Source organism: Pseudophryne corroboree, unplaced genomic scaffold (assembly GCF_028390025.1).
Source record: "Pseudophryne corroboree isolate aPseCor3 unplaced genomic scaffold, aPseCor3.hap2 scaffold_690, whole genome shotgun sequence".
Lineage (NCBI taxonomy): Eukaryota > Metazoa > Chordata > Amphibia > Anura > Myobatrachidae > Pseudophryne > Pseudophryne corroboree.
This window is the reverse complement of record NW_026970275.1, coordinates 324,337-338,208: the sequence shown is the minus strand read 5'-3', so window position 1 is coordinate 338,208 and position 13,872 is coordinate 324,337. Positions and strand designations below refer to the sequence as shown.

The window sequence follows — 13,872 nt, the reverse complement described above, 5'->3', positions numbered from 1 at the left end:
GGGAGATAGATACTGGGCAGAGACAGGAGGGGAGATAGATACTGGGTAGAGACAGGAGGGGAGATAGATACTGGGCAGAGACAGGAGGGGAGATAGATGCTGGGCAGAGACAGGAGGGGAGATAGATACTGGGTAGAGACAGGAGGGGAGATAGATACTGGGCAGAGACAGGAGGGGAGATAGATACTGGGTAGAGACAGGAGGGGAGATAGATACTGGGTAGAGACAGGAGGGGAGATAGATACTGGGTAGAGACAGGAGGGGAGATAGATACTGGGTAGAGACAGGAGGGGAGATAGATACTGGGTAGAGACAGGAGGGGAGATAGATACTGGGTAGAGACACTAGGGGAGATAGATACTGGGCAGAGACAGGAGGGGAGATAGATACTGGGCAGAGACAGGAGGGGAGATAGATACTGGGTAGAGACAGGAGGGGAGATAGATGCTGGGCAGAGACAGGAGGGGAGATAGCTACTGGGCAGAGACAGGAGGGGAGATAGATACTGGGCAGAGACAGGAGGGGAGATAGATACTGGGTAGAGACAGGAGGGGAGATAGATGCTGGGTAGAGACAGGAGGGGAGATAGATACTGGGTAGAGACAGGAGGGGAGATAGATACTGGGTAGAGACAGGAGGGGAGATAGATGCTGGGTAGAGACAGGAGGGGAGATAGATGCTGGGTAGAGACAGGAGGGGAGATAGATGCTGGGCAGAGACAGGAGGGGAGATAAATGCTGGGCAGAGACAGGAGGGGAGATAAATGCTGGGTAGAGACAGGAGGGGAGATAAATGCTGGGCAGAGACAGGAGGGGAGATAGATGCTGGGCAGAGACAGGAGGGGAGATAGATACTGGGCAGAGACAGGAGGGGAGATAGATGCTGGGCAGAGACAGGAGGGGAGATAGATGCTGGGCAGAGACAGGAGGGGAGATAGATGCTGGGCAGAGACAGGAGGGGAGATAGATGCTGGGCAGAGACAGGAGGGGAGATAGATACTGGGTAGAGACAGGAGGGGAGATAGATACTGGGTAGAGACAGGAGGGGAGATAGATACTGGGTAGAGACACTAGGGGAGATAGATACTGGGCAGAGACAGGAGGGGAGATAGATGCTGGGCAGAGACAGGAGGGGAGATAGATACTGGGCAGAGACAGGAGGGGAGATAGATGCTGGGCAGAGACAGGAGGGGAGATAGATACTGGGTAGAGACAGGAGGGGAGATAGATACTGGGTAGAGACAGGAGGGGAGATAGATACTGGGTAGAGACACTAGGGGAGATAGATACTGGGCAGAGACAGGAGGGGAGATAGATACTGGGTAGAGACAGGAGGGGAGATAGATACTGGGCAGAGACAGGAGGGGAGATAGATGCTGGGCAGAGACAGGAGGGGAGATAGATACTGGGTAGAGACAGGAGGGGAGATAGATGCTGGGCAGAGACAGGAGGGGAGATAGATGCTGGGCAGAGACAGGAGGGGAGATAGATACTGGGTAGAGACAGGAGGGGAGATAGATGCTGGGCAGAGACAGGAGGGGAGATAGATACTGGGTAGAGACAGGAGGGGAGATAGATACTGGGCAGAGACAGGAGGGGAGATAGATGCTGGGCAGAGACAGGAGGGGAGATAGATGCTGGGCAGAGACAGGAGGGGAGATAGATGCTGGGCAGAGACAGGAGGGGAGATAGATGCTGGGCAGAGACAGGAGGGGAGATAGATGCTGGGCAGAGACAGGAGGGGAGATAGATACTGGGTATGGAAAAGTGTGATGCTGTGTAGATAAAGGGTAGGACAGCCAGATGCTGTACAGAGAAATGGGAAAGCAACCACATTCTGGACAGAGAGGGGGGAGTTGGCAGCCAGATGCTAGGCAGAAAGATGGGGGGAGACAGAGGGTGGGATAGCCATATGCTGGGCAGAGAGAGGAGGGGAGGCAGATGCTGGGCAGAGAGAGGATGGGGGACAGATGACGGGCAGAGAGAGAGGGGAGGCAGGTGCTGTAGAGTGGGGGCAGATGCTGGCAGAGAGAGGAGGGGAGACAGATGCTGGACAGAGAGAGAGGGGGGCAGATGTTGGACAGAGAGAGAGAGAGAGGGGAGGCAGATGCTGGGGAGTGGGGGGGGAGCAGAAGCTGGGCAGAGAGAGGAGGGGAGGCAGGTGCTGTAAAGTGGGGGCAGATGCTGGCAGAGAGAGGAGGGGAGACAGATGCTGGACAGAGAGAGGGGGCAGATGAAAGGTAGATAGAGGAGGGGGGAGGCAGATGCTGGGGAGAAAGGAGGGAGGCAGATTCTGGGGAGGGGGGGGGGCAGTTACTGGGCACAGACTATACAGGAGCTACAGAGACAGGAGCAGTTGCTGTGCAGTGGAGACAGAGGAGGCAGGATGAATACTCACAGTGTCCATGCTGTGAGTTCTCCGTGTTCCAGGTGTCAGAGAAGCATGTGACAGTCTCCTCCAATCAGGGGCTCTTCTAATCAGCATGTGCCGAGCTCCTCCAATCACAGCTCGGCATATGCTCTTCTGCTCCTACTACTGAGATCAAGGTGGAGAGGCTGGGCTCCGCAGTGAGTTCCAGGGACTTCCCCCGCTGCTGCTGCTCTCTCACACTGTCATGTAAGCACCCCCCTCCCTCTCCTTCCCTGTGCTGCCGGCGCCCCTGCCTTTCATGTGACAGGCGCAGTGGCAGCCGACACTTGCAGTAACAGCAGCAGAGAAGCAGAGCAGGGAGAAGCGCCTTTGCAGGCTCTGCTGAGCGGTTAGCGCCGGGCCTGCCTGTGGGGCTGGTCCGTGAGATGATGATATGTATATTTTATGTGTGAGCTGGGAGGGCCATGACTGTTATTATATTCCGGTTACTGTGGTGTTGGGGCACGGCCGTGAGTTATGAAAGGTTCATCATTTTCCTGTGGGCCTCTGCTGGGCCATGAATGTTATTTATGTTATTCCTGTAATATTGGGCCCCCAGTCAGGCCCTAACACCACAGGAATATAATAACATTCATGGCCCAGCACAGGCCCACAGGAGAAAAATACGTTTTCTTTTTTCAGGAGTTACTGTGCTGCTGGGCCATGAAAGATTTTTTTAAATTGACCAACTAAATCCCAGGACTGAGAGTTTTTCAATCATGAATCCCGGGATTGAAAAAATGACCTGGGATTGGCTTCCTTAGTGCCTCCTCCTGTCCCCACTCCTGCTGCGCCAGGCCAGGACTGTATTGCCACTGAACACATAGGTGTGCGGGTGTGGTGTGCCTGGGCTAATGTAGAGACTGTATGTTAGGGCTATTTTACACGCAACGGTTTTATCCTTACAGACAAAACCGTTCTGTGTGATATAGCCCTTATCCATTTGCCAGTGGCTCTTTCCCTGCACTGCCGCCGGAGGCTGGGGCTCACTACTGAGCTCCGCCTTCCGGCTCCCGCAGTATGTGAAGGGAGTGACATCAAGATGTCTCTTCCATAGAACCAAGCGCGAGGAGCTTCGGATGGCATTGGAGCGGAGCTTCAAGTAACTACTGTGCTGTGGGCATTGAGTAAGGGGCACAACCACTGTGGGCATTGTGTGTAAGCGGCACTAGACAGGAATGAAGTGAGATGGAGGCTGAAAGACGCAGTGAAGGGAGAGAGGATGAGAGGTACAGAGTGAAGGGGGGAGACTGAGAGAAACAAAGTGAGATGGATTGTGACAGATGCATGGCAGGCAGGGCTGTCTTTTCGTATGGGCTCAATGGGCACTTGCCCAAGGACCCCAGGAGTATAAGGGATTTTTGACAGTCGGCCGTGGTGAACTGGAGATATCTGACTTCAAAGCAGTGGTCCCCATCTGAGCCTGTTAATTGCTCTTTTCAGCCAGATATCTCGGGTTCGGTCTGGCTTAGAGTTGTTCAGAGGGTATAAAAGCTGTGACTCTCCCCTTTCGGTGCACACTGGCAGCTTGTCTCTACTATGCCCAACTAGAGAAATCAACCTTCCTGCTGCTGGTTCCAGCTCTAGCTCCACACGCCTAATATGCAGTTGTATATGTTCGTTGGTGGATTGCTCTGGCTCCTGAACTCTGATCTCGAAGTCCTCAGTATCTCCTGAAAGGTAGGACTCTCTAGTGTTTTATGTCATTCAAAGCTAAGAAATCTGTTTCCAGGAACTGGTGATATCTGCAGTCAAGCAAGCTGCCCTCCCTCTGGAAAATTATGTGTTAAGCCCACTCCACTATCCACCCCTCCCCTGTGTATTAAACACCCCCTACCTGAGAGATGATGATGGGGGTGAGAGATGATGCAGGAAGGGGATGATAGTGGGGGTGAGAGATAATGCAGGGAGGGGATGATGATGGGGGTCAGATGATGCAGGCAGGGGATGATGGTGGGGGTGAGATGATGCAGGAAGGGGATGAAGGTGGGGATGAGAGATGATGCAGGCATGGGATGATGGTGGGGGTGAGAGATGATGCAGGGAGGGGATGATGGTGGGGGTGAGAGATGATGATGGTGGTGAGATGATGCAGGGAGGGGATGATGGGGGTGAGATGATGCAGAAAGATGATGAAGGTGGGGGTGAGAGATGATGCAGGTAGGGGATGATGATGGGGGTGAGAGGATGCAGGGAGGGGATGAAGGTGGGGGTGAGAGATGATGTAGGGAGGGGATGATGATGGGGGTGAAAGATGATGCAGGGAGGGGATGATTGGGGTGAGAGATGATGCAGGGAGGGGATGATGATGGGGTGAGAGATGATGCAGGGAGGGGATGAAGGTGGGGGTGAGAGATGATACAGGCAGGGGATGGTGGTGGGGGTGAGAGATGATGCAGGGAGGGGATGAAGGTGGGGGTGAGAGATGATGCAGGCATGGGATGATGATGGGGGTGAGAGATGATGCAGGGAGAGGATGATGGTGGGGGTGAGAGATGATGATGGTGGTGAGATGATGCAGGGAGGGGATGATGTGGGTGAGATGATGCAGAAAGATGATGAAGGTGGGGGTGAGAGATGATGCAGGTACGGGATGATGATGGGGGTGAGAGGATGCAGGGAGGGGATGAAGGTGGAGGTGAGAGATGATGCAGGTAGGGGATGATGATGGGGTGAGAGATGATGGTGGGGGTGATAAATGATGGGGGTGAGAGATGATGCAGGGAGTGGATGATGATGGGGTGAGAGAAGATGGTGGGGGTGAGATGATGCAGGGAGGGGATGATGGTGGGGGTGAGATGATGCAGGAAGGGGATGAAGGTGGGGGTGAGAGATGATGCAGGGAGGGGATGATGATGGGGTGAAAGATGATGCAGGGAGGGGATGATGATTGGGGTGAGAGATGATGCAGGGAGGGGATGATGATGGGGGTAAGAGATGATGCAGGCAGGGGATGGTGGTGGGGGTGAGAGATGATGCAGGGAGGGGATGAAGAAGGTGAGGGTAAGAGATGATGCAGGCAGGGGATGGTGGTGGGGGTGAGAGATGATGCAGGCATGGGATGATGGTGGGGGTGAGAGATGATGCAGGGAGGGGATGATGGTGGGGGTGAGAGATGATGATGGTGGTGAGATGATGCAGGGAGGGGATGATGGGGGTGAGATGATGCAGAAAGATGATGAAGGTGGGGGTGAGAGATGATGATGGGGGTGAGAGAAGACGCAGGAAGGGGATGATGGTGGGGTGAGAGATGATGATGGGGGTGAGAGAAGACGCAGGAAGGGGATGATGGTGGTGGTGAGAGAAGACGCAGGAAGGGGATGATGATGGGGTGAGAGATGATGCAGGGAGGGGATGGTGGTGGGGGTGAGAGATGATGCAGGAAGGGGATGATGATGGGGTGAGAGATGATGCAGGGAGGGGATGATGATGGGGGTGAGAGACACAGGGAGGGTATGATGATGGGGGTGAGAGAAGATGCAGGAAGGGGATGATGGGGGTGAGAGATGATGCAGGAAGGGGGTGAGAGATGATGCAGGAAGGGGGTGATGGGGTGAGAGATGATGCAGGAAGGGGATGATGGGGGTGAGAGATGATGCAGGAAGGGAGTGATGGGGGTGAGAGATGATGCAGGAAGGGGATGATGGGGGTGAGAGATGATGCAGGAAGGGGATGATGATGATGGGGTGAGAGAAGACGCAGGAAGGGGATGATGGGGGTGAGAGATGATGCAGGAAAGGGATGATGATGGGGGTGAGAGAAGACGCAGGAAGGGGATGATGATGGGGGTGAGAGAAGATGCTGGAAGGGGATGATGGGGGTGAGAGATGATGCAGGAAGGGGATGATGATGGGGGTGAGAGAAGACGCAGGAAGGGGATGATGATGGGGGTGAGAGATGATGCAGGGAGGGGATGATGATGGGGTGAGATATGATGCAGGGAGGGGATGATGATGGGGGTGAGAGAAGATGCAGGAAGGGGATGATGATGGGGGTGAGAGATGATGCAGGAAGGGGATGATGATGGGGTGAGAGATGATGCAGGGAGGGGATGATGATGGGGGTGAGAGAAGATGCAGGAAGGGGATGATGGGGGTGAGAGATGATGCAGGAAGGGGATGATGGTGGGGGTGGGATACACAGGGAGGGTATGAGGGTGTGGCTGAGAGATGCAGGGGTCAGGAGGTGATACGAGTCTGGTTGATCCTCTGTTGCATAATGATGATCTTGGTTATATTCCTACACAAACAGGCATCTTCTGGGCCATGTAATTTCCTACATGAAGAGTGATTACTGACTGCAGATGCCCAGGGAGGACATTTCTTCAGAGGTTCCCCGTTGTGAGAAACCGCCATATAGGTAAGGTGCTTGGAATGGAATGCTCCCAGAGTGATGAGAAATATGTGACGCCCCCCCCTTCATTTGCAGTGGCCACACCCCTTGTAGTATGTGATTTATATTGCATTGAGTGCCAATAGGAGATACTAGACACAGGGCGTGTCTAGTATCTCCTATTGGCACTCAATGCAATATAAATCACATACTACAAGGGGTGCGGCAAATAGGAGGTGCTAAATACATCCCACTGATGGTGCACCGCCTAATAAAATCTCCTATGACTAGATGCATAGTTACATGGCTGATGTATGTCAGTGTGTCATTGTGTGTTATATAATGTGACTGTCTACACATGTTACACTCCCCACCACACACTCACACATTTCTGTACCTCCCAGGACACCGAGAAATGAATATAAAGAGAGAGAATGAGACATTTATTGATGCTTCGTTGTATATAGTACACAATACAGCAGTAACACACAGCAGCACAATACTCGTCGCACAACCAGAATAACACAACACAGGGTAAGGAGGGAACATACGCTGACTGTGATAGGTTACACCTCATGATGTGTCACACTCTATTGATGGGGTCAGAGGGGATTTCTCACCAGGATGCTGGGAGTTGTCACATGGCCGCCAAGATGATATGTGGCAGCCGGGGTATTGTGCGGCTGGTAAGTGACACATCAGGGTGGGTGTAGGGTAATGGAGGGATCCTTACCATGGGAATATAACAGCGACACATCTAAGCAGTAATGAAATATGGTAACATGAGCAATGTACAGTGAGGAAATAATGTATCTGAGTAATACACGGGGATGTCATTGTATGGACTGAGGAATATAATACGTAATACACAGAATAACTGGTACGCTGAAAGCATTGTTCTTTTCTTAAGTAGTTGGGACCACAGTCACCCACTTGGCCTACATCTCGGCCTTCTTAAAGACATGAGTATAGTGATAGAAAAAGAAAATGATTGTAAAACTGTCTCCAGACTGATTTGTATAAATACACAAACACACACACACATACAGTATATATAAAAAAAATTTGAATTGCGCACTCACCAATTGATGAATAAAAATTTTCTTTATTAATAGGCAAATACTCACAAAAATTACATAGCTAAAGTGCGTATGTGTAAAGTCGACATTTCGGTCCACTAGAAAGGTTTTTTGCTGAGCTGCCTCAAGGATGTTCTGTTGCTTGTCCTGAAGATGGTCCCTAGTGGACCGAAACGTCGACTTTACACATACGCACTTTAGCTATGTAATTTTTGTGAGTATTTGCCTATTAATAAAGAACTTTTTTATTCATCAATTGGTGAGTGCGCAATTCTAAAAAATTGTATATTTGAATTCACAATCTATATTGGAGCACCCCGCTGCTGGACCCCCTGTTGTATGGAGTGCGGACATTGTACTCTCTCTCTATATATATATATATATATATATATATATATATAAAATGTATTTTGTTTTTATTTCTTTTTTTATAATCCTATGTGGATGAAAGAAATAGAATAATGTGCTTCTTGGTGTTGTTGGTTGGTTAGATATGTTCTGTAGCCAGCGACGGACTGGGGCTCTAATTCGGCCCGGGCACTCGTGAGCATGCGCACCGTCGTCATGTGGGCGTGCCGCTGCGATGTACCTGGGCATACCGCGATTCATGGGGGCGTGGACTCGTGGCACGCCCTCCCATTACCATGGTGACGCTTTCTGGGGGGCAGGGGCGCGCCGCGAGTCCAGGGGCGTGGACTTGCGGCACGCCCCCATCTCCATGGAGACCGGTGGGGGGCGGCTGAACCAGAGAGCCGGAGGATGCGCTGCACGCTGCCTTTCCGGCTCTCTCAGGGACCGGATCGGCCCACCTGCCCATCGCGCCTTCTGGCATGTACCAGAACTGCCAGATGGCCAGTCCGGCCCTGTCTGTAGTACAGTTTAACAGCTGCCTGGTCGTCTGGTATAAAGTGGAAACTGTATAATGAGTATTTTTGTTACAGAGAAATAATAAATATATTTTAGGAATCTAACAAATATCCAGTCAATAAAAACTATCAGAGACACGTGCTGGGATTTGTAGTCCAATCTATCTTGCATTATGTAAGAAATTATCATGGAACCCACATAAGGTGGAGCGTTCATCATGCACTACAGCCAATAGGAGCAAGCACAGAGCTGACTAGTCGTAGGGGATATACTGACAGTTACTGCAACCAATCACCGCTCTAAGGGGGAGATGTACTAAGCCGTGGAGAGTGCTAAAGTACCAACCAGTCACCTCCAAACTGTTATTTTTCAACCACAGCCTGTAACATGGCAGCTAGGAGCTTATTGGCTGGTACTTTATCTCACTCCACTTTATCACTCTCCAAGGCTTAGTACATCTGTTCCTCAGTAAGACTGACCTAAATCACTGTCACTCTATTGCATAGTTGCCGACTTCTGGGCTGCTCTCTCCGGGAGAGAGCAGCCCGTCGGCTCAGCAGGGGGGGGGGGGGGGGGCGGGCAATGAAGTGACGTGACAGGGGGGCGGGCCAGAGGCAGAACGGGGGCGGACCAGAGGCGGAACGGGCATGGTTTCCGGGCAGCGTCATTTAAGCCACGCCCCCCGCTGTGTAATGCCGCGATTACCGGCATTATACAGTAGGGGGCCTGGGTACGATGACGTGATTCAACAAAAATCGCGTCATCACCTGCCCGGACCGCCCACTTTACTCGTTAAGTGGGCGGCAGGCAGGGGGTGACCCCCGTAAATTGGGAGACTTCCCTGCTCTTCCGTGGGGCCGGGAGGGTCACCCGTTTTTCGGGAGCCTCCCGACCATTCCGGGAGGGTAGGCAAGTATGCTCTATTGGCTAAGTGTTTCATAACTCAGATCTCCTCCCCCTGTGATGTCACCAGTCTCTGGGCAGATTTCATATCGTCATCTCCCCAGTCCGTCGCTCCCCCAGATATAGTAATACAGCTGTCCCATACCCATAATGCAGCATGGAGGGGCTCAGTGAAGGTGGCAGTGTAGGTGTATAAGTGTCTGATGGGGTCACACAGAGCATAAAAGGACACCTGTCCTGCCTCATAATCCAGGTATACCCTCACTTTGTCATAGGGAATATTGTTAGGTAACAGCATCTCTTTCCTGTCATGTATCACCGAGTACCGATTATACCACCTACACAGACACCAGGACTTGTTATTACCTCCAATGTATGTCTGATCTCCTCTCCTGTCTATACTGGGGTAACACATCCCCACCATCCACCATTTTGATTTACGGACATCCACATCCCAGTAATGTCGCCCTGAGGAGAATCCCCTGGTGCTTATTACCTGATTGCACTGAAATCTCTCTGGTGTTTCTGGATGATTCTGGTCTATATCTGACCATGATGCAGTTTTCCTGTCACCTGATATCTCTATATTATCACCAGCTGTGTTGACATCCAGTAATAGGTCAGTAGCTTCCTGCACATAGATCCCTGTATTTATCCCTGTTATTATATCAGATAATGTGTGTAATGCCCCTGAGATGAGACCCACATCCAGATCTCCTACATAATGGACCTGGGTATCACGTCTCTCTGTGTCCTCAGTATCACACATGTCCCCTGTGTCTGGTTCCTGTAAGACAGTCACTGGATCAGTCATGTTACACAGCTCCTCAATGTGACGCATCTTCCCGGACAGCTCGTCCTTCTTTTTCTGCAGTTGATGGATCAGATCAGAGATTGAGAGTGAAACACACGCTGTCTGCTTGGAGATCTCACTCAGGACTCTCTTCTCCAGGTCTTTCAGCTGTCTCCTGATGTCTCTAAACAGGGCTGTGACTGCCACTGTTATACCAGCTGCTTTTCCCTGATCTTCTCTCCTGTGCTCTTGCAGACTCTGCACTCTATTCTCAGTGTCCGCTCTCTTTGTGGTCAGTTTCTGCAGAACATTTCTCAGCTTCTTCTTCTTCTTCTCAGAGGCCTCATCCAGTGACTCCATCTGATGTCCTCTGTGTTCCCCGATCAGACAGCAGGACACACAGATACAGGCAGCGTCCTCAGTGCAGTAATACTCCAGGACCTTCTTATGGACGGAGCATTTCCTGTTCCCCAGGGCAGTGGTGGGATCACATAAGACGTGTTCTGCTGACTTGCTGTGTACTCTCAGGTGTTTATCACACAGATGATCCTCACAATGCAGACAGGATTTAGCAGCAGGTACAGGAGAGTCCACGCAGTAAGTGCAGTAGATCCCAGTCTCCTCCTGATCTGGCCGGGTAGACAGGAAACTCCCCACTATGTTACACAGCGTTATGTTCTGTATCAGTACAGGACGCTCCAGACACTTTGTTCTGCAGTCAGGACAGCTATAAACTCCAAATCCCTCCTGTATATCCAGCATTAAATTAATACAGACCCGGCAGAAGTTGTGGCCACATCTCAGTGATACAGGATCTGTATAAATGCTCAGACAGATGGAACAGTCCAGCTCCTGTCTCAGATCAGCAGACGCCATCACTGCAGCAGGAGAGAGAAATGAAAGTGAAAGTCTCTGATACTCAGAAACCAGTGAGGTCACATTCTGCACACAGAGCGAGGCATACTATGGGACACACATAAATGGACACAATGTACAGGGCCTGAGTTTAGCCAGGTCCAAAAACTGGGATGGTGTGGTCATGGCACATCAGGGTCACTGAAGATCATACTTGCCTACTCTCCCGGATTGGCCGGGAGGCTCCCGAAAATCGGGTGTCCCTCCCGGCCCCACGGAAGAGCAGGCAAGTATCCCGGAATCGGGGGTCCCCCTGCCCGTCCGCCCACTTTGTGTGTAAAGTGGGCGGTCCGGGCAGTTGATGACGCGATTCTTGCAGAATCGCGTCATCATAGCCACGCCCCCTGCAGTGTAATGCAGGAGTTCGCGGCATTACAGAGCGGGGGGCGTGGCTTAAAGCGGCATCAGCTAGACCCCGCCCTTGCTCCGCCTCCGTCCCGCCTCCTCCGCCCATCCAGCCCTCCCCTGCCCCCTTGCTGTGCTGACCTGGCTGCTCTCTCCCGCAGAGAGCAGCCAGAATTTCGGCAACCCTGCTGAAGATGCTATGTACTGCCGCAAAGCAGCATAACATGCTGAATGGGTGTGTTGCCATGTCCAGTGCCAGAACTAGGGGTGTGGAACCAGTGCTGCCTCCCAGGGTGCAAGGCCAAAGGGGTGAAACCATACCTGCCCCAGCGGCACCTGTATATGTATTTATGGGTGCCTTGAACACTAGGGAATTGATGCGGTCAATTTACCTACAATCAAAAGCCTGACAAGGTCAGAATCCCAACATGGTTAAAATACCGACATCTAAAATACAGACAAGGTCAAAATACCGACATTTAAAATGTCGACAGGTCAAAAAGTCGACATGAGTTTTTTTTTAATTGAACCTGACTTGTTCTTACTTTTGTTGAAATATGGACAACAGACTATGGTTTTGTTTATATGCATGTAGTTACCGTACAGGGGCAGCAGATGGCGCTGTATACTTTCAGAGATGTAGTGTTTGTCTGTTGCATATGTTATGTACTTGTTTGTTTTACCTCACACATGTGTTATTCTAGAAGAGTCTCTGAGGGAGAAGGAGATAAGCTGATGATACTGAAACCTGTTGTATTGATCCTGCTATTTCAGTACTATATAAAGAAGATATACATCTCAAGTCTCGTTCTGTCTGTATACAAGGTAACTCCTGAGGTAATACTTTATCTAAGGCTCCCCACTGCACACCTATGGTATCGATCCATCGCACTATACCAACAGGTTATGGGCCCAGACTGGAGTCTGTACAAGATAAAGTTTTCAGGAGTGCATCCTAAGCAGCATCCAGATCACGAGTCGCACTGCAAGTCCCAGCAGGCGCAGACAGCAGACTGTGTAACGCACAAGAAACAACCCAGGAGAACCTTGGAAAGAAAACTGTGAGTAAAACAAGTTCAATACCACAGAAGAATAGAGAGATCTATACAAGGAAGGGTTATGGCAAATTACACAGATCTCAGACTAGCTGCTAGCAAGCTTTCTAATGAGAACTATCAAACATGGAAGTTTAAAGTAGAAATGCTATTAACCAGAGATGATTTATGGGATGTTATAAATGCAGACAGACCTGAAGGAGAGGATCAGCAGTGGATTAAGAAGGACAGACAGGCAAGAGCCACTATAAGTTTACTAGTGGAAGATGAACAGCTTATACACATAAGACAAGAGAGTACAGCTAAAGGCATGTGGTGTGCTTTACAGAGAGTGCATGAAGGAGCAAGTTTGAACAGCAAACTATTCCTATTAAGAAAATTATATCAAATGAGATTTAATAAAGGCAAGACAATGCAAGAACACATCAGTGCACTACTAGAGATAACCATACAGCTCAGGTCAATGGGAGAAGAAATCAAAAGCAACCACATAGTAGCCATCCTCCTTTGCAGTTTACCAGATACATACAGTGCACTAATAAACGCACTAGAAATGAGACCTGAAGCAGAAATCACACCAGACTTTGTGAAGAACAGGCTCATAGAGGAGTATCAACGCAGAAAGGAGCTTACAGAGTGCAATACTGAAAGAGAAGCACAGAAATGGCTAGGAGCCGCAAAAGAAGAAATGGAATCAATGGAAGACAATCAGACATGGACATTGACCAGACTACCATTAGACAAAAAGGCCATAGGATGTAAATGGACTTTTAAGGTCAAGTATGATTCTGAAGGAAAAATAGAAAGATACAAGGCAAGACTTGTTGCTAAAGGATATTCACAGAAATTTGGAGAAGATTATGATGAAACGTTTGCTCCAGTTGTGAAGCACACTACCATTAGAACCTTACTCCTAACAGCAGCCATAAAGGGTATGCAAGTGAAACATTTCGATGTAAAGACGGCTTTCCTACATGGTGAACTAAAGGAAGATATATACATGGAACAACCACCAGGCTTCGTGAATTCACAGAACCCAGATCATGTATGTAAACTGAACAAGAGTATATATGGTCTTAAACATGCAGCAAGAGCATGGAATACAAAGATAAATGGAGTTCTGACAGAAAAGGGATTCATCAGAAGCAAAGCAGACCCATGTCTCTATACAAAG

General features: G+C 50.3%; 1 protein-coding gene across 1 annotated transcript; it reads right to left on the bottom strand.

Annotated features, from left to right (window-relative positions):
• Window positions 1-8,050: 8,050 nt before the first annotated feature.
• Window positions 8,051-11,259, bottom strand: LOC135037948 (E3 ubiquitin/ISG15 ligase TRIM25-like). Its single transcript, XM_063954598.1, has one exon. It carries the CDS (start codon window positions 11,257-11,259, stop codon window positions 9,631-9,633), a length of 1,629 nt encoding a protein of 542 aa, XP_063810668.1. The 3' UTR covers window positions 8,051-9,630.
• Between the last annotated feature and the right edge of the window lie 2,613 nt (window positions 11,260-13,872).